This window comes from Cetorhinus maximus, chromosome 14 (genome assembly GCF_964194155.1).
Source record: "Cetorhinus maximus chromosome 14, sCetMax3.hap1.1, whole genome shotgun sequence".
NCBI classification, from domain to species: Eukaryota; Metazoa; Chordata; class Chondrichthyes; order Lamniformes; family Cetorhinidae; genus Cetorhinus; species Cetorhinus maximus.
In genome coordinates, this window is record NC_135892.1 from 64,576,790 (window position 1) to 64,595,621 (window position 18,832).

At 42.6% G+C, this 18,832-nt stretch overlaps 1 protein-coding gene across 6 annotated transcripts in view; it reads left to right on the top strand.

Annotated features, from left to right (window-relative positions):
* LOC144689692 (follicle-stimulating hormone receptor-like) overlaps positions 1-18,026 on the top strand; it is a 203,983-nt gene extending 185,957 nt beyond the window's left edge. For 5 of the 6 annotated variants that reach the window (XM_078556999.1, XM_078557000.1, XM_078557001.1 and 2 more), the window contains 2 exons: positions 5,790-5,984; positions 15,545-18,026. In XM_078556999.1, the coding sequence (XP_078413125.1) occupies positions 5,790-5,984; positions 15,545-16,895 (1,546 nt within the window). In that variant the 3' untranslated portion in view covers positions 16,896-18,026. The remainder of the gene's footprint in view (positions 1-5,789; positions 5,985-15,544) is intronic. The other variant, XM_078557004.1, reaches the window with a different exon arrangement.
* The last annotated feature ends 806 nt before the right edge of the window (positions 18,027-18,832 follow it).

The window sequence follows — 18,832 nt, forward strand, 5'->3', positions numbered from 1 at the left end:
CACATATAGAATCACAGAATCTTAACTGCACAGAAGGAGGCCATTCGGCCCATCATGTCTTCACTGGCTCTCCAAATGAGCATTAGGACCTAGTGCCACGGCCCTGCCTTTTCCCCGAACCCTTGCACATTGTCTCTATTCAAATAATCATTTAATGCCCTCTTGAATGCCTCGATTGAACATCCACCATACTTCCAGGCAGTGTATTCCAGACCCGAACCACTCATTGTGTGAAAAAGTTTTTTCTCACGTCACGTTTGTTTCTTTTGCGAATCACTTTAAACCAGTGCCGTCTTGTTCTCGACCCTTTTATGAGTGGGAACAGCTTCCCCCTGTCTACTCTGTCCAGCCCCCTCATGATTTTGAACATCGCTATCAAATCTCCTCTCAGCCTTCTTCTCTCCAAGGAGAACAATCTCTCCAATCTATCCTCATAGCTGAAACCTCTCATCCCTGGGACCATTCTTGTAAACCTCCTCTGCATTTTCTCCAACGTGTTCACATCCTTCCTATAATGTGGTGCCCATAACTGTACACAATACTCCAGTTGAGGTCTAACCAAGTGTCTTATATACATTTAGCATAGTCTCCCTGCTGTTGTACTTTCTGCCCCTATTAATGAAGCCCAGGATACTATATATTTTATTAACTGCTCTCTCCACTTGTCCTGCCACCTTCAATGATCTATGCACATATACACCCAAGTCTTTCTGCTCCTGCGCCCCCTTCAAAATTTCACCCCTTATTTTATATTGTCTGTCCATGTTCTTCCGACCAAAATTCATCACCTGACACTTCTCCACATTGAACTTCATTTGCCACCTATCTGCCCACTCCACCAACTTGTTTATGTCCTCTTGAAGTTCCACACCATCCTCCTCTCAGTTCATAACACTCCCAAGCTTCATATCATCCACAAAATTTGAAATTGTCCCCTGCACGACAAGATCTAGATCATTAATATATATCAGGAAAAACAAGGGTCCCAATACTGACCCCTGGGGAACTCCATTACAAACCTTCCTCCAGCCTGAAAAATATCCATTGATCATTACTCTCTGCTTCCTAATTTTCAGTCAATTTTGTAAGCACATTGCTACTGCCCCTTTTATTCCATGAGCAATAACTTTTCTCACAAGTCGGTTGTGTGGCACCATATCAAATGCCTTTTGAAAGTCCATGTACACCACATCAACAACATTACGCTCATTGACCTTTTCTGTTACCTCTTCAAAAAACCCCAGCAAGTTAGTTAAACATGATTTCCCCTTTAGAAATCCATGTTGGCCCTTCCTTGTTTCTATGTGACTACTAATTCTATCCCGAATAATTGTTTCTAGAATCTTAAACAAAAACAGAATTACCTGGAAAAACTCAGCAGGTCTGGCAGCATCGGTGGAGAAGAAAAGAGTCGACGTTTCGAGTCCACATGACCCTTCAACAGAACTGGGAATACAGATTCCTGTATTCCAGTTCTGTTGAAGGGTCATGTGGATTCGAAACGTCGACTCTTTTCTTCTCCACCGATGCTGCCAGACCTGCTGAGTTTTTCCAGGTAATTCTGTTTTTGTTTTGGATTTCCAGCATCCGCAGTAGTTTTTTGTTTTTATTTCTAGAATCTTGCCCACCAATGAAGTTAAACTGACTGGTCTGTAATTGCTGGGCTTATCCTTACAACTTTTTTTGAATAAGGGCGTAATGTTTGCAATTCTCCAGTCCTCTGGCATCACCCCTCAGTCTAGGGAAGACTGAAAGACTATGGTCAGTGCCCCTACAATTTCTACTCTCACTTCCTTTAATATCCTTGGACACATCTCATCTGGTCCTGATGCCTTGTCAACTTTAAGTACCGACAGTCTATTCAACACTTTCTCCTTATCAATTTTGAACCCGCCTAGTGACAGAGTTTCCTCGTCTATCACCATGGCCTGGGTAGCATCAACCTCCTTGATAAAGATGGATGCAAAGTATCCATTTAATGGCCCCTTTGTCTATTCGTAAATTCCCTTTTAGATCCCTATTGGCCCTACTCCTCCTTTTACCACCCTTTTATTATTTATATGCCTGTAGAAGACTTTGGGATTCCCCTTTGTTGGCTGTCAGTCTTTTCTCATAATCCCTCTTTGCTTCTCTAATATGCATTTTCACCTCCCTTCTGAACCTTCTGTATTCCTCTTGGTTCTCAATTGTATTTTCTACCTGACACCTGTTTTAAGTGCACTTTTTCTTAATTTCAATCTCCTTTTTCATCCAGGGAGCTCTGGATTTGTCTGTCCTGTCTTTCCTTTTGTATGGAATATACATTGACTGTGCCCGAACCAATTTTTTTTTTTGAAGGTAGCCCATTGTTCAGCTACAGTTTTTCCCGCCAATCTTTCATTCCTGTCTATCTGGCCCAGCTCCGTTCTTGCCCCATTGAAGTCGGTTCTTGTCCAGTTAATCACTCTTACACTGGATTGCCTATCGTCCTTTTCTATCATCAGCCTAAAATGTACAATACAATGATCACTGTCTCCAAAATGTTCCCCCACTGACACTTGATCTACTTGGCCCACCTCATTTCCAAGAACCAGGTCCAATAGTGTGTCTTTTCTTGTTGGATTGGACACATACTGCTGTAGAAAATTCTCCTGAACACAATCCAGGAACTTTTGTCCCTCTCTGCCCTTTACAGTACCGCTTTCCCAGCCTACATTTGGATAATTAAAGCCCCCCATTATAGCTACTGTATAATGCTTGCATCTCTCTCTAACTTACCTGCAGATTTGTTCTTCTACGTCCTTCCCACCAGTTGGTGGTCTATAGACTACACCGAGCAATGTAATTGCACCCTTTTTGTTCCTTAGCTGTAGCCAAATTGATTCTGTCCTTGAACCCTCTGGGACATCCTCTTTCTCCAGCACTGCAATGTTCTCCTTAACCAATACCGCCACCCCTCCTCCTTTCCTTCCTTTCCTATCTCTTCTGAACACTTTGTACCCAGGAACATTTAGGACCCAGTTCTGTCCTTCCTTGAACCAGGTCTCTGTTATCGCCACAACACCATATTTCCATATGGTAATCTGCGCCTGTAACTCCCCAATCTTACTTACTATACTCCGTTGATTCACATACATGCTAAGTAACCCTGATTTAGATTTTGTTACTTTCTCCCTTACCCTGACTTTACCTACCAACTTACTATTCTCTATATTAGTTCTATCTGTCCTTCCCAGCATTTTGTGCACCCTGGTATTCCTCTTTAATATTTTTTCTTGCTTCCCACACCCCTGAGTTTGTTTAAAGCCCTCCCAACAGCACTAGCGAAATGCCCCGCAAGGCACTCAGCCCCGGCTCTGTTCAGGTGCAACCCATCTGGTTTGTTCAGGTGCCATCTCCCCAGAGCAAGTCCCAGTTTCCTAGGAATCTAAAGCCCTCCCTCCTGCACCATCTTTCCAGGCGCACGTTCATCTGCCTTATCCTCCTATTTCTGTACTCACAGGCATGTGGCCCTGGGAGCAATCTGGAGATTACTACACTAGAGGTCCTGCTTGCTAATTTTCTACTTAGCTCCCTAAACTCTGATGGCAGGACCACATCCCCCTTCCTACCTAAGGCATTGGTGCCAATGTGAATCACAACCTCTGGCTGTTCATCCTCCCCCAGAAGAATGTCCTGGAGCCGCTCTGTGACACCCTTAACCCTGACACCAGGAAGACAACATATCATACAATAGGTGGAATTTATTGCAAATGATGCAGGTGCTCAATATTGAGCCTAATTAACATAAGTTTCCCCCATGGGTCCCTTCCAGCCTCCAAGAGGTGTCAGCTGTAGCTCAGTTCATAGCACCCTCGCCTTTGAATCAGAGGGTTGTGGGTTCATGTCCCACTCCCGGAAACCAAGAACTGTGATTGTACTCGAAAGAGTTGCAATCTGTGACTGTTGATAACTCGAAAGAGTTTCCAGCCTCCAACTTTACCGCTGGAGATTTCCCCTCCACTGGGAGACTGACATGCAGCCACTCCCATAATTAGGTCGGCCCAACCACCATGTTCCCCATGCCACAGGCTACATTAAACCCAGCCGAATATGTTGAATTGAAAGCACAACTTGTAGATGCTTAATTGATGTGGCAACAGCTTGCATTTATATAATGCCTTCAGTGTAGTTAATGTCCTAAGGTGCTTCATAGGAGTATTTTCAGACAAAACGAAGCACCTTAACATATATTCTCCTCTTGTTTTTAGACCTGGAATGAAATCTCAGCTGCTGTAATTGTGCAGACCATCATCTCACAGCATCATTCTCACCATCTTCACCAAGGACAGAAACATAGAAATATAGGGCAGAATAGTACAGCGGGGTAGACGGCTTGATAACAAGCCTAATTGACCCTTAATTATTAATTTAAATATGGCAGCCTGCCCGTCCCCCATATGATGGGGGAGAGCTCGGGCGTGTGTGGGAAGGTGCTGGGATGAGTGCCCACCCCATCTTACATGACCCCCAATGGGAAACACACCCGCTGGGGGCACATAAAATTCAGCCCACACAGTGAGTTTGAGCAGTACTAGGTGAGTGACAGTGCAGTGGTGGGAAGAAGCAAGTGGTGATCACGGCAGCTGGAGAGCAAGAATCTGCTGACCAAGGGTTAGCATAGTCCCTGTCTCTTTTGAAATTTCTCTGGACTCAAACCTCACACACCCGGTTTTAAAAAGAGATTAGTGTCTCAGAAGGTCCATCTACAGGAGTTGTCATTGTGGAAAATACTCTGCCAGATCAGGTGAAAAATTTGGAAGAGTCCCCCAGCTTGATCTGCACAGTTACAGATTAAAAGTTATTCGCACTCCAGTCTACCATAGAATGTTGGTGGTATGCAGTGTACTTTGTAATGAAGGTCCCAAGAATGGAGGAATATCATTTATGAATGTTTTGACTGGCTTTAAGGATGCCTTGCTCTCTTGCCTAGCTTCAGCAGGCTGGGTGATTGGATTGAGAGAACTTTGAGGCTGGCACACATGAGCCTGCTGTTCTTTGCATCTTTTCAATAGTTGCTGCACCATCAGTTATGTTTATATGCCACAATTTGTGAAGCACTGTGAAGCATTCCATGTGCTCTTAGTTCCAGCTCTTCTTCATCCTCTGAAACAAGATATCAGAGGTAAAATTGAGTAATGATAAAGGCAACTAATTATTCATTGGTAACTGTAGACCAACAATCCAAATGAGTAGATGAAGGCTAATGTTAGTTTTCGGATGACATATATTAATGTTAATGGAAATGAACTATCTGATGATCATATGCCTTTAGTTACTCACTATTTACTAAGTAGTAGGGTCAGTTGTACAAATCTCTAATGTTTTACTATTGCTTCAGACCCTAGTTATAGTAGAGGGTATTGCAAGTCGTGTTGGAGCCAGGGTTAGACCCTTTCTTTCCCTTTTCCCTTGTTCTCTGTATTTCCACTGCAATTAGGCTCAAGTGATACATGGTGGCTCCAATTTTCTAGTGTTAGCATACGTCTGGTGTGCAACAGATAGTTGCTTCTTCATGCCCTAAATTCTTAATACATCATTAAGCCCAAAGATGAGCACATTCACATTCTCATGCATTCTTATTGGTATTACATTCTTCTTCAAGATGTTTGTAGTATGCTTGAAACAGATAAAAATTCAATTAATACATCTAGATAATTCTTTCCTCAAGCATGAACAAAATTCTAAATGTCTTATGTCAGCAGCAACATCATGGTTTAGTGGGCATAATACTGATAATATGGAAACCAACAGTCTTACTGTTTTAACAGGGACATTTCCAGAACTGGTATCACTGGACTTCCAATTCATGGCTTGAAATCTATTAAGAAGCTCATAGCTCGGTCGACCAATAACTTGAAAAGGTTACCACCTCTGGATAACTTTGTAGAGCTAAGAGAGGCCAGTATGACATATCCGAGCCACTGCTGTGCCTTTGAAAATGAAAATGCTAAGAAGAAAAAGGAGTGAGTATTACTTATTCTTTTACGCATGTAGAATCAATGTAAACACATAAGAGAAAGGGTAGACTTCTGAGAGGCTGTAAATAAAACAGAAAATGCTGGAAATACACAACATAAGAGTCGGCAATTGTAATGTAAAAAGACAGGTTACATCAGAATGAATACTGTATATTTTCAGCAGTTTATTTTTATTTCAGATACCCAGCATTTGCATTTCCTTCCCTTTTGTTGCCCTGAGATTTTGGGTTGTGTCGTTTTAAGAAGACCTTTAATTATGTGGGACAGCCTTCCTTAAGAGTGCCTGTATACTGAAAATGCACATGGGAATATGAACAGTAAAAAAAATTGAATATGACTGCAGATCAACAGATTAATCAATGATGACAGGTTATTTTCTAGGACATACAATAGAACTATTTTTAAGCATGATTTTTTATTCATTCATGGGATGTGAACGTCGCTGGCAAGGCCAGCATTTATTGCCCATCCCTACTTGCACTTGAGAAGGTGGTGAGCTGCCTTCTTGAATCGCTGCAATCTGTGTGGTGCAGGTACACCCACAGAACTGTTAGAGATGAAAGTTCCAGGATTTTGATCTAGCTAGTGAAAAAATGGCAATATAGTTCGAAGTCAGAATGATCTATGACCTGAAGGGGAACTTGCAGGCGGTGATGTTCCCATTCATCTGCTACCCTTGTTCTTCTAGGTGGTAGAGGTCGCTGGTTTGGAACGTGCCATTGAAGGAGCCTTCCTGAAGAAATCTACAGAGGAATTTAGATAGGTTAAGTGAGTGGGCAAAAATTTGGCAGTTGGAGTATAATGTGGGAAAATGTGTACTTGTCCACTTTGACAGGAAGAATAGAAAAGTAGTATATTATTTAAGTGGAGAGAGATTGTAGAATTCTATGGTACAGATTGTACAGTTGCTATACAGGTGCAGCAAGTGATTAGGAAGGCAAATGGAATGTTGGTGTTCATTGCAAAGGGAATAGAAATATAAAAATAGGGAAGTCTTGCTACAGTTGTACAAGGCATTTGTGAGACCACACCTAGAGTACTGTGTACAGTTTTGGTCTCCTTACTTAAGAGAGGATATAATTGCATTATAAGCTGTTCAGAGAAGGTTCACTCGACTGATTCCTGAGATGAAGTGGGTGGCTTATGAGGAAAGGCTGAGCAGGTTGGGCCTATACAATTGGAGTTTGGAAGAATGAGAGGTGAACTTATTGAAACGTATAATGTCCTGAGGGGACTTCGCAAGGGTGGATGCTGAGAAGCTGTTTCCTCTTGTGGGGGAGTCTATAACCAGTTTAAAAATTTAAGACTGGGATAAGGAGATTTTTTTTTCTCTCAGATTGTCATTCATCTCTGCAATTTTCTTCCCCAGAGAGCAGTGGAATCTGAGTCATTGAATATATTCAAGACTGAGTTAGATAGATTTTTGATCGACAAGCGAGTCAAGAGTTATGGGGTCAGACAGGGAAGTAGAGTTGAGATCACAATCAGATCAGCCATGATCTTATTCAATGATGGAGAAGGCTAGAGGGGCCAAACGGCCTACTCCTGCTCTTAATTTGTGTTCTCGGTGAGTTTGTGTTGTACATTTTGTAGATGGTGCACACTCCTGCCATGGTGTGCCAGTGGTGGAGGAAGTGAATGGGGTGCCGATGAAGCAGATACTTTGTCCTGGATGGTGTTCACTTTCTTGAGTGTCGTTGGAGTTGCAGTCATTCAGGCAAGTGGAAAGTATTCCATCACAATCCTGACTTGTGTCTTGTAGATTGTGGACAGGCTTTGGGGAGTCAACAGATGAGTTATCATGAATTCCCAGCCTCTGACCTGCTCTTGTAGCCACAGGATTTATATGGCTAGTCCAGTTCAGTTTCTGGTCAATGGTAAACCCCAGGATATTGATGGTCCGGCATTGAGTGATGGGCAGGCCCTTGATGAAGCAGCTGAAGATGGTTGGGCATAGGACAAGGTCCTAAGGAACTCCTGCAACATTGTTCCAGGACTGAGATGATTGACCTCCAACAAACACAACCGTCTTCCTTTATGCTAGGTATGTCTGCAACCAGTGAAGAGTTCTCCCTTGATTCCCACTGACTTCAGTTTTGCTAGGGCTCCTTGATTGCTATGCTCAGTCAAATGCTGCCAGGATCTCAAGGGCGGTCAATCTCACCTTACCTCATGAATTCAGCTCTTTTGTCTATGTTTGTAACAAGACTGTAATAGGATCTGGAATCTAAGTTGAGTATTGGTGAGCAGCTTATTGTTGAATAAGGGTCACTTGACAGCACTGTCAACAACGCCTTCCATCAGTTTTCTGATGATTGAGGGTAGATTGATGGGGCGTTAAGTGGTCAGATTGTATTTGTCCTGATTTTTGTGGACAGGATATAACTGGACAATTTTCCACATGTTCGGGTAGATGCCAGTGTTGTAGCTACACTGGAACAGCTTGGCTAGGGGCACAGCTATTTCGGGAGCACAAGTCTTCATTACTATAGCCAGGATGTTGTCAGGTCCCATAGCCTTTGCTATATCCACTGCCCTCAGCTGTTTCCTGATATTCCATGGAGTGAATTGTATTGGCTGAAGACTGGCATCTGTGAAGCTGGGGGCCTCAGGAGGCGGCCGAGATGGATCATCCACTCGGCACTTCTGGCTGGAAATTATTGCAAATAATTCAGCCTTGTCTTTTGCATTGACATACTGCGCTGCCCCATCATTGAGAATGCGGATGGTTAGGTGTTTATTTGTTCACCATTGTTCATGATTGGATGTGGCAGGATTGAAGACCTTTGATCCGATCCACAAGTTTTGGGATCATTTATTTCTGTCTATAGCACGCTGCTTCCATTATTTATCATGCATGTAGTCCTGTGTTGTAGTTTCACTAGCTTGGTACCTTTTCTTTAGGTATGTCTGCTGCTGCTCCTGGCATTGCCCTCATTGAATCTAGGTTGGCCCCCTGGCTTGATGGTAATGGCAGAGTGAGGGATGTGCCAGGCCAGAGGTTATAGATGGTGATTAAATATAATTCTGCTGCTGCTGATGGCCTAAAGCACCCCAGGGATGCCCAGTTTTGAGCTGTGGTATCTGTTCTGAATCCATCCCATTTGGCATGATTTACAATGCCGCGCAACATGATAGAGAATGTTCACAGTGTGAAGACTGGATTTCATCTTAGACCATAAGACATAGGAGCAGAAATTAGGCCATTCGGCCCATCAAGTCTGCTCCGCCATTCAATCATGGCTGATAAGTTTCTCAACCCCGTTCTCCCACCTTCTCCCCGTAACCTTTGATCCCCTTACCAATCAAGAACCTATCTATCTCGGTCTTAAATACACTCAAGGACCTGGCCTCCACAGCCTTCTGTGGCAATGAATTCCATAGATTCACCACTCTCTGGCTAAAGAAGTTTCTCCTCATTTCTGTTCTAGAAGGTCTTCCCTTTACTCTGAGGCTGTGCCCTCGGGTCCTAGTCTCTGCTACTAATGGGGAAACATCTTCCCCACGTCCACTCTATCCAGGCCTTTCAGTATTCTGTAAGTTTCAATCAATTCCGTTCTTTGACAGTGGGTCCTCCTCGATTCCCTCCTGAGTCGTGGTGACTGCGACGACTTCTCCCAGAATGCTTCAGTCACTTCTCACCAGCGCCCTCTTTTGGATCTTTGCGGGCTGTGAAGTGATCACTCCTGCCAATACTGTTATGCACAGATGCATCTGCGACAGATAGATTGGTGAGCATGAAGTCAGGCAGGAATTTTCCTCTTGCTGGTTCTCTCACCACCTGGCGCAGGCCCAATCTAGCACCTATGCCCTTCAGGACTCAGCCAGCTCTGTCACTAGTGGTGCTACCGAGCCACTCTTGGTAAGGGACATTATAGTTCCCCAATCCTTCCCCATGCTGTGCCCTTGCTACCCTCAATGTTTTATTCAAGTGGTGTTCAACATGGAGAAGCACTGATTCATCAGCTGAGGGAGGGCAATAGGTAGTAATCGGAAAGAGATTTCCTTACCCATATTTGACCTGATGTCATGAGTCTTCATGGGGTACAGAGTCAGTGCTGAGACTCCCAAAGGCAACTCACTTCTGGCTGTACACCACTGTGCTACACCTCTGGTGGGTCTGTGTTTCTGGTGGCACAGGACACACCTGAAATGGTGATGGAGGAGCTTGGGACATTGACTTTAAGATATGATTCAGTGAATATGACTACGGCCCAAATTCTGGCCATGACAAAGAGCCTCTCCGTCGTGGCGAAAATCTTGGAAATGACTGAAAATTCTAAGTCCTTCCTCTGGACCCGTCTTTGCTGGGGTGGAACTAGAATCGGGCCGGGGTCCGTGCATGAGCAATTCGCGGAGGCAACTGGCCATTTAAATCACCAGCTGCCTCCACTGAAGTGGGATTTTCGAAGAACAGGAGTGTAGAATCTGGAGTATGCAGAATAGAACAGCCAAGGGCAGGTCTGAACTTGGTGCATGTATTTGGATAACCAGGATACCCCTTTGGAGACGTAAGGTAATCCTTTGGTAGGGTCCCAGGACACCTTCGGGAGAAGTGAGACACTCTTTGTGAGAGGTGAGGTACCCCTTTGGATTGTTAAAAGGGAACATGATTATGCAATTTTTCTGCACAAAATCATTGGACCTGTCAAGCTGTCAAAGAGCTGTCCAGCTGTCCAGAAACTGTTAAACAGCTGTTCAGCTGTCAAAGAAATGTCCAGTTGTCAAGGAAATATTATGGAGTATTACAGACCAGAGGGGGATTAAGTTAAACAGCCCTGATTTCTTCTCCCTCTACCCGCCTGTAAACAGAAAGGTGTTTTTGATTTCTGATTTCCCTCCTTTATAAGTGGTGGCATGTTTTCCCCAGCCCTTCATTTTGGAGTGATCCGCTCCTCTATTAATAACCCCACAGAAAACTCGAGTTAAGGTAAAATAAGAGGATTGGTTTATTTTACACACACACACAATGTGGGAAAGGGGTTTCACAATGCTCGCCCCTTTTTGCACTCATACAATAAAAGAGGGATAAGGGAAAGAAAGGGGTACAGGGCAAGACCATGATAAAAATAAGAGTTATGGTTTCAGGCGAGTCTGGAGTCCAGAATCAAACGTCCAGTGGCATATCCCTTCAGAGGTTAGCAGGCTGAAACTATTGCAGAGTGAACCCACTTTCTGAAAGCAAGGACTTCCATGATGGGAGAAGGCACGTAGGGATTAGTTAGTCTTGAAGGCACAGATACAAAAGTTCCAATGTTCCAATAGTTCACAGTGTAAATGAGGGTCAGGCACTCCACCTGGACAGAGCTCTTTCTCCTGCCACCTGTTAGGTCGTAAAATAGTAGACTGCCTGTGTTCAGTCAGTGCCACGTGGCAATATTAAAGGTTCTAGCAGCTTGGAGAGGCAATGTGACATGCTTCTTCTCCTGGGTGTAGGACAAAAAATATATTTTCTTAGATCTGGAATCTCGAGGTGTTTAATAGAGGAGATGTATCATTTCCATTGTCCTTTTCCAATGTACCATTTCCATTGGCTGGAGTTCTGCCTTAGAAATGCAAAGGTAGTTGTTGCATTCCTTTGGAACTTTATTGTCAGCAGTCACAAAGGGCATTAATGCCTCTTTAAAGATAACAAGGTCCCTGTTGGTTTCTGAAGGTTAGAAATTCCTCTGGTATGAGTCATGGCTAGTCAGGGTAAAGTCTTGTCCATTTTAAAAATAAAAATAATAATTGTACAAAGTAACCAGGTTGACGTAGATACATATATATATATATATATATATATATATATGTATATATCTTCCTTTCTGTCTCCTGGCCGGGACATGGAGTTATCCAGCTGTCAAACCTGTCAAAGCTATCCAGAAAGTGTCAAAGCTGTCAAGGAACTGTCCAAGGATACTGGGTCAGTTGGCATGGAGGGCATAAGGGCAAAGGGTGGTGTGTGGGAGGATGGCTTGGCATAAGTTGGCACTAAATTGGCATAGGGGTATAGGGCAATGTGGTGAGTAGAAGGGCATCAAGTTGACATGGGGGTATGGGGCCACGTGGAGGTGGGTGGCGGGACATGGGTTGGCATAAGTTGACCTGGATGGGGCATAGGGATTGTGTGTGGGGGGGTGAGGAGCAAAGGTGGTAGAATGTTTTTTTTGTTTTATTATTATTTTTTCTTTATTTAAACACAGCGCTATGGCATGGAGGCTAGCCTTGTGCCAAGCCCACTTCTGCACCCAGAAGCTTGCACATTTGATCCAGTGTCGCCCGCCCAGACCAAAAATCCAACCCGCGTGCGGATATTTTTAAAGGTTGGGTTCGCTGAGCCAAGAAATCTCCCAACTCAGCAAACCCAACCCAGGGGTAAAAACCTGGGCCTATGTCAGCCTATTGCTGGATTAGTCTATGGGGCAATCTCCCAATTTTTGTACAAGTCTCCAGATGTTAGTTAGGAGGACTTTTCAGGGTCGCTTGAACACGGTGTGCCTTTGCCTTTTCTAGTGCCTAGGTCAGTGCCAAGTGGCTGGTCTGGTTTTAGTCTTATTTAACTTTTCTGTAGTATTTTGTTACAATTGAATGGCTTGCTAGTGTATTTCAGAGGGAAGTTGAGAGTCAACCACATTGCAGTAGGCCTGCAGTCACATGTAGGCCAGACCAAGTCAGGATTTCCTCCATTGAAGGAGATAAGTGAACCAGATGGTGTTTATTATTATTGAGTTTAGATTTTTATTCCAGATTTATTAATTCATTGAACGCGATATTTCAGTTGACGGGCGTGTGCCGGAGTCAGCAGCGCACCCGGCAAGAATTAAAAGCCTATTAAGGCCAGTAAAAGGCTAATTAAAAGAAATTTTTCACTGCCCGTCCAATCTTAGGCAAAAAGGCCAAGCAGCCTTTTCATTTTTTTGGAAACCTCATCAATGGGTGAGATGAGCTTTCCAACGACAAATAAAAGTAAAATTAAAATTTTAAATCTTAATTAATAACATGCCCTGCTCATGTGACAGAGTCACATGACAGAGTCACATGAGGGGACATGTTTCATAACATCTTAGAAAACTTTATTTTCTATTTTGAAAAATATCCATCTCCCCGAGGAAGCTCTGCGCCTCGGAGTTTTTCAAGCGTGCACCCGTGTACATGTGCAAAGTTCGCACTCACCCTCCTCCCTCCACCTCTCCCCAGACTGGCAGCGCTTAGTGCTGCCGCTCGCGTTTCACTCTGAGCAGGCCTTAATTGATCCACCAGTGGGAAATCACTGTCCGGCCCCAATCAACCCTGCCCACCCCCGCCTGACGAGGGACAAATGCTCCCCATAGAGTACAGTTCTGGTTGCATATTGTGAAAGGATAAAGAGGCACTGGAGAGGGTGAAGAAAGAGTTTGCAAAGATGATATCAGAACTGAGAGATTATACCTATTAGGGTAGATTGAACAAGTGAGGATCTTTTTTCTAGAAAGGAGAAGTGTGAATGGTGACCAGATCGGGTCTTTAAGATTATAGAAGGGTTTAATAGGATAGGTGTAGGGGAAACTAGATAAGCACTTGAGGGAGAAAGAAATAAAAGGATATGCTGAAAGAGCAGAATGAAGAAAGACATAAGGAGGCTCATGAGGAACATAAACACTAGCTTGGATCAGTATGACCAGTTTCTGTGCTTACATAATTCTATGTAATGCAGATGGCTTTGAGTTGTTGCTCCTTTTTTGTGGGGGTCTGCCTGAGCTTAACTCAATATATCTGCATCATGGCAAAGCTAACATCAAAACACACCTTCAAAGAAATACGAGGATGGGAATTCTTATGAGCAGAACACGCGTATATGACATTCTCTTGAGCATTAACCTCTTTAAAATGGGTTAGCATCTGCATATACATAACAATGCAGGAACCTAGCCTGTGCACATTAAGCATTCATGTGTGAACTTCACTGCTCATAACTTCTACCATCCGATGCCATGTTTTACCAAACTTTCTGTGAGAAATTAATTTAAAATTCAGTTAGCCCGTTGCCCCCAGTTTAATTCCAGAGCCTTTGTTTAATTCAGAACTGTTGCTCTGGGAGAGGTGCCACATCCGCAGTGTATATTGAAGTGAATGATTATAATTCCAAACTTTTTCTTGAAAAAATTAAGCTGCCATCTGGACAGACGACATAGTTCTGCTTTTCTGCAAAATTTACTGAATTCTCCTCTATTAATTTAAGATAAAGGATCATTTTAGTGCAATCTTTACCAATTAGTACAATTGAATATCCATCTTTGTTCACTAGTCTAAGTGACGAATAATTCTTGCCGTTAAGGAAGGAAGAACTCCAAGTTATATGAGAGGATTCTGCCTTGACCAGGATTTCCCTACTCTGCCCCCTTCCCTGTCAGGACTGCTGCAGACTCCTCTTTCCCTGCCTGGCACATGTTAATAATAGTAAGGGGTGGGATCTGGGCCCTCAGCAGATTTCGCTTCATTCCACTCCACTTCCCACTGCTTCCCACTGTCTGAAAGGATTCTCTGCTCTAGATTAGTGGCACCATCCTAAATGGTGTTCAACCCATCAAGAGTTTACACTTGATCATATGTAATGAGCCACCACCCAGAAAATTGAGACAGGGCGAGGAATCTTGATTTCCTGCTACTCCATTCCTCCAAAACATCTGAATGTTGGCACTGGTTAAAAAAACACACATGTTCATGGCCGATAGTAATGTTAAGGGGGAGACGGTAGTGTAGTGATAATATCGCTGGACTAATAATGCAGAGTCCCAGGCTAATGCTCTGGGGACATATGTTCAAATTTCAGCAGGGCAGTTGGTGGAATATAAAGCTAGTTTCAGAAGTGGTGACTATGAAACTACCACTGATTGTTGTTTAGAAACCCATCTGGTTCACTAATGCCTTTTAGGGAAATAAATCTGCCATCCTTACCCAGTCTGACATACATGTAACTCCAGACCCACAGCAATGTGGTTGACTCTTAATTAACCTCTGCGATGGCCTAGCAAGCCAGTCAGTTGAAAGGGCAGTTAGAGATAGGCAACAAATGCTGTCCTTGCCAGTGACACCCACGTCCCATAATTTTTTTTAAAGCATTAAAAGAGGAAGATATGGATAAGGCAATACTTTAGTTTAAAGTAGTTTTGACAAAGAAAGGAATACATGAAACTGATTTGGAGCAGTCCAACTCCAGAAGAGCTGTTCACCAGCTGAATGTGCAGTAGTGCCTATTCAGTAGGGTGGGCACCAGATTGGTTCCCAGGCCAATCTGATGTTGCAACTTTCATTGAAATGAGTGGAGTGCTCCAGGACTCAGATGTTCTGCTATGTCCGGGGCCTCTCTAGAGTAGCTTTGTGAAGAAAGAAAAACAATGGTATCTTATTAATTGTGAAATGGATTTCTGACTTTTTTTCCACATACTCATTGATTTTATACTTTAAGCCAAAGACACTCTGCCCTAGATGTTCCTTACCCTTTATGTACCCTAAATGTTATTGATTCCAGGTTGCTCAATTCTCAATAGGATTGTTCTAAAAGTTGTAACTTTTCTTTCTTCCAGGTTACAATGGGTTCCCATATGTAACAAGTTCTTTAGCAAGAATTATGATTTCAGCAACACAAGCTCCGAGGCTGAATCTGAGCTCGGTTCCACGCATTTAAAAAGATCTTTGCAGATGATCTCTTCTGTACCTCAGCAATATGCATTCCTTGAAAATGAGGCATCGTTTGAATTAAATGAAGATGAACCATTTTTTGACTATGGTCTCTGCTCAAATGTAGCAGATGTGATTTGTAATCCAAAAGCGGATGACTTCAACCCATGTGAAGATATTGTGGGAAAAGATATTTTAAGAGTCATAATATGGCTAATGAATATTCTTGCTATTATAGGGAATACTGTTGTTCTCATAGTCTTATTAACCAGTCGATATAAACTCACCGTTCCACGATTTCTTATGTGCAATCTTGCTTTTTCTGACTTTTGCATGGGCCTTTATTTGTTGCTTATTGCTTCTGTAGACATCCGAACCAAAGGCCAGTATTATAACTATGCCATAGACTGGCAGACTGGTGCTGGTTGTGCGTCCGCTGGGTTCTTCACTGTTTTTGCCAGTGAGCTCTCAGTGTACACACTTACTGCTATCACCTTGGAAAGGTGGCACACAATTACTTATGCCATGCAGCTGGACAGAAAACTCCATCTGAGGCATGCCATTGTGATTATGTGTGGTGGTTGGGCATTTTCTTTCATTGTTGCAGTACTGCCTCTTGTCGGGATCAGTAACTACAAGAAGGTTAGCATCTGCCTCCCTATGGACATAAACTCCCCAGTTTCTCAGGCTTACATTATTTTCATTTTGCTACTGAACGTTATTGCATTTTTGATCATTTGTTTCTGCTATATTAAAATCTACCTAACAGTTAGAAACCCCAACTTTATCTCTACAAATGGTGATACAAAAATTGCCAAACGCATGGCTGTGCTAATCTTCACAGATTTCGTTTGCATGTCACCAATATCTTTCTTTGCTATTTCAGCAGCTCTAAAGGTCCCTTTTATCACAGTGTCCAGTTCCAAAATACTTCTGGTTTTGTTTTACCCAATCAATTCTTGTGCCAACCCTTTCCTGTATGCATTTTTCACAAAGACTTTTCGCCGAGATTTCTACATTCTTTTAAGTAGGTTTGGTTACTGTGAAATGAAAGCACAGCTTTACAGGACAGAAACAACATCCTCGATTCAGAATTCCAATGTGAGAAATGGTGCTTTGGCCTCTATGCCGCACTTTGGCCAAGGCACGGTATATACAGAGCTTCTGGTAGCCACTCATCGGCAACCATGTGGAGCTCATAACCTCGATTCTCAAGAGTCCCACCAATCGCTTGCAGGAACTTATGCTATTAACTGACAGTGCATAGACTTTCCTAAAGTAAATTTATATTGTTAACCTCGAAGAAAATAGCCTATTTCCTGGAGAATCTCTGATATCTTCCTGTTAAAATACCAAGAAGTTATTATCTATTGTCAAATGTATCAGGATCCCAAGCCTCAGGTTAGCAAAACTCTGATGCATCCTTGCAACTGAGCAGGCACCTTGAATTTATGGCTAATTTTACAGGGAATTAATCAATGGTTGTACAACATGGAATTAGCATGACCTAAGTGCAGGCTACAGATGTATGATTCAAGTAATTTGTAAAGACCCATTTTGTGCAACAAGTTATTACTGTCATACTACAAATGCACTTGAGTTACTTCGTCAACGTAAGACTTGCTCTAAAGTTTACCAAATGTTATTGTTATTTATACAGTTTTAATGTAAAATAGTAATGATATTGTACTCTGGATTTCTTTAATGTGATAGAGACAATTTGCTCCTGTGTTTCCTAGAACTTGAATGTTTAAAACATGTGCAGCAGTAAAATCTGTTGCAATGGCCTCACTTTTTAAAAAAAACTCTAAATAATGACCACTTGATGTTGAGCCAATGCTGAATTAATGATTCATGTTTTACTCTGAAGTAGATAATCACAATAGTGGTCAACATCCTGTTTTATTGTATAAGTCTCAGTACAAAAGTTGTTGCTGTTATTAAAATATTAATATTATTGTGTTATTATTGGTGTTAGGGCATCTGGATGAGAGAGGGGGAAATCAGCAAAGATTCTTGCTCCTGATTCCAATCTAGTAATATCTAGTTGGAAAGATTGCAATCAGGAGTATTCTGGGTGAGGACAGGCAAACAGGTTTGGGTTTTTTTGGGTTTTGTCACAATGTACGCCATCCCCACTAAAGTCAAATAATATTCAGGAGTGTAAGGAAGAAAGTAGAGGAGGAGTGACGAGGCTTATCAGCAATTATCTAACTATAGCTTAAGATTTGTTTTATATGTATTGCCCATATATGCAGGATTGTTAATTGTTGTAAAGATTGGGATTTTTTTCATTACCGAAGAGTCAGGTTTGTACCTGTTGATTGAAAATTTTGCTCAAGCCTATGGATATCGATGGTGATAATAAATAACTGGATCATCTTTGAACGTTATAAGCGAATTATATTATGTGCAGTCAGTTTCTCAGCACCTTCACATGTGGATTTACAGAAAAATGCATTGAACGTGGGGAAGTTGTTGAGTTTGCTGTGGCCATTTGTATTGTGCAGTGAATCATGCATGACAGTCACAGAATCACCAAATTTGATTATCAAGTAATACAAAAGTTCTGTAGCTTAGTAGTGCTTCATTCCTTTCCACTGAGGCAAGTAAACACCAATGTATTGCACCACTACATTGCCCTTTTAATATTATTTATTCATATTTATGGCCTAAGGTGTGAAACTCATAACTGAAGAGTGCTGGATGTCATTATACACTCTATGAACAATTCAGTCTTGGTACTGTGTTGAGATCTCAGGCCATCACCCACCTACCTACCCTGACCCATTCTGTCCTCCGACTGCAAAACTCTTTACCTCCCTCAGTCTTTCCTGCCTACTGCAACATTTAAGGTTTTAAAACCAGATTTTACTGTCAGATAATCACTGCTTCCTGATTTACTTTGTTTTCTTTTTTACCCCTTTTCGTCTTGATGAGGTTTTACATGATGGACCTTGTATTTTAATTCTGAAAACATTGAAATTGAGATAGCAAAGAAGAGAAATCAGGGGAAAAAAAAATTGGGGCGGAAGTTTGCCCTCGTCAGGCGGGCCCAGGAGTGCCGACCACCGCCCACGATCGGGCCCCGACATGGATTTCACGCTGGCTGGCCAATTAATGAACACTGATGTTCACGCGGGTGCGCACAGTAAAAGCTCCCTGAGGCACAGAGCTGCCTCGAGGAGCTGAAG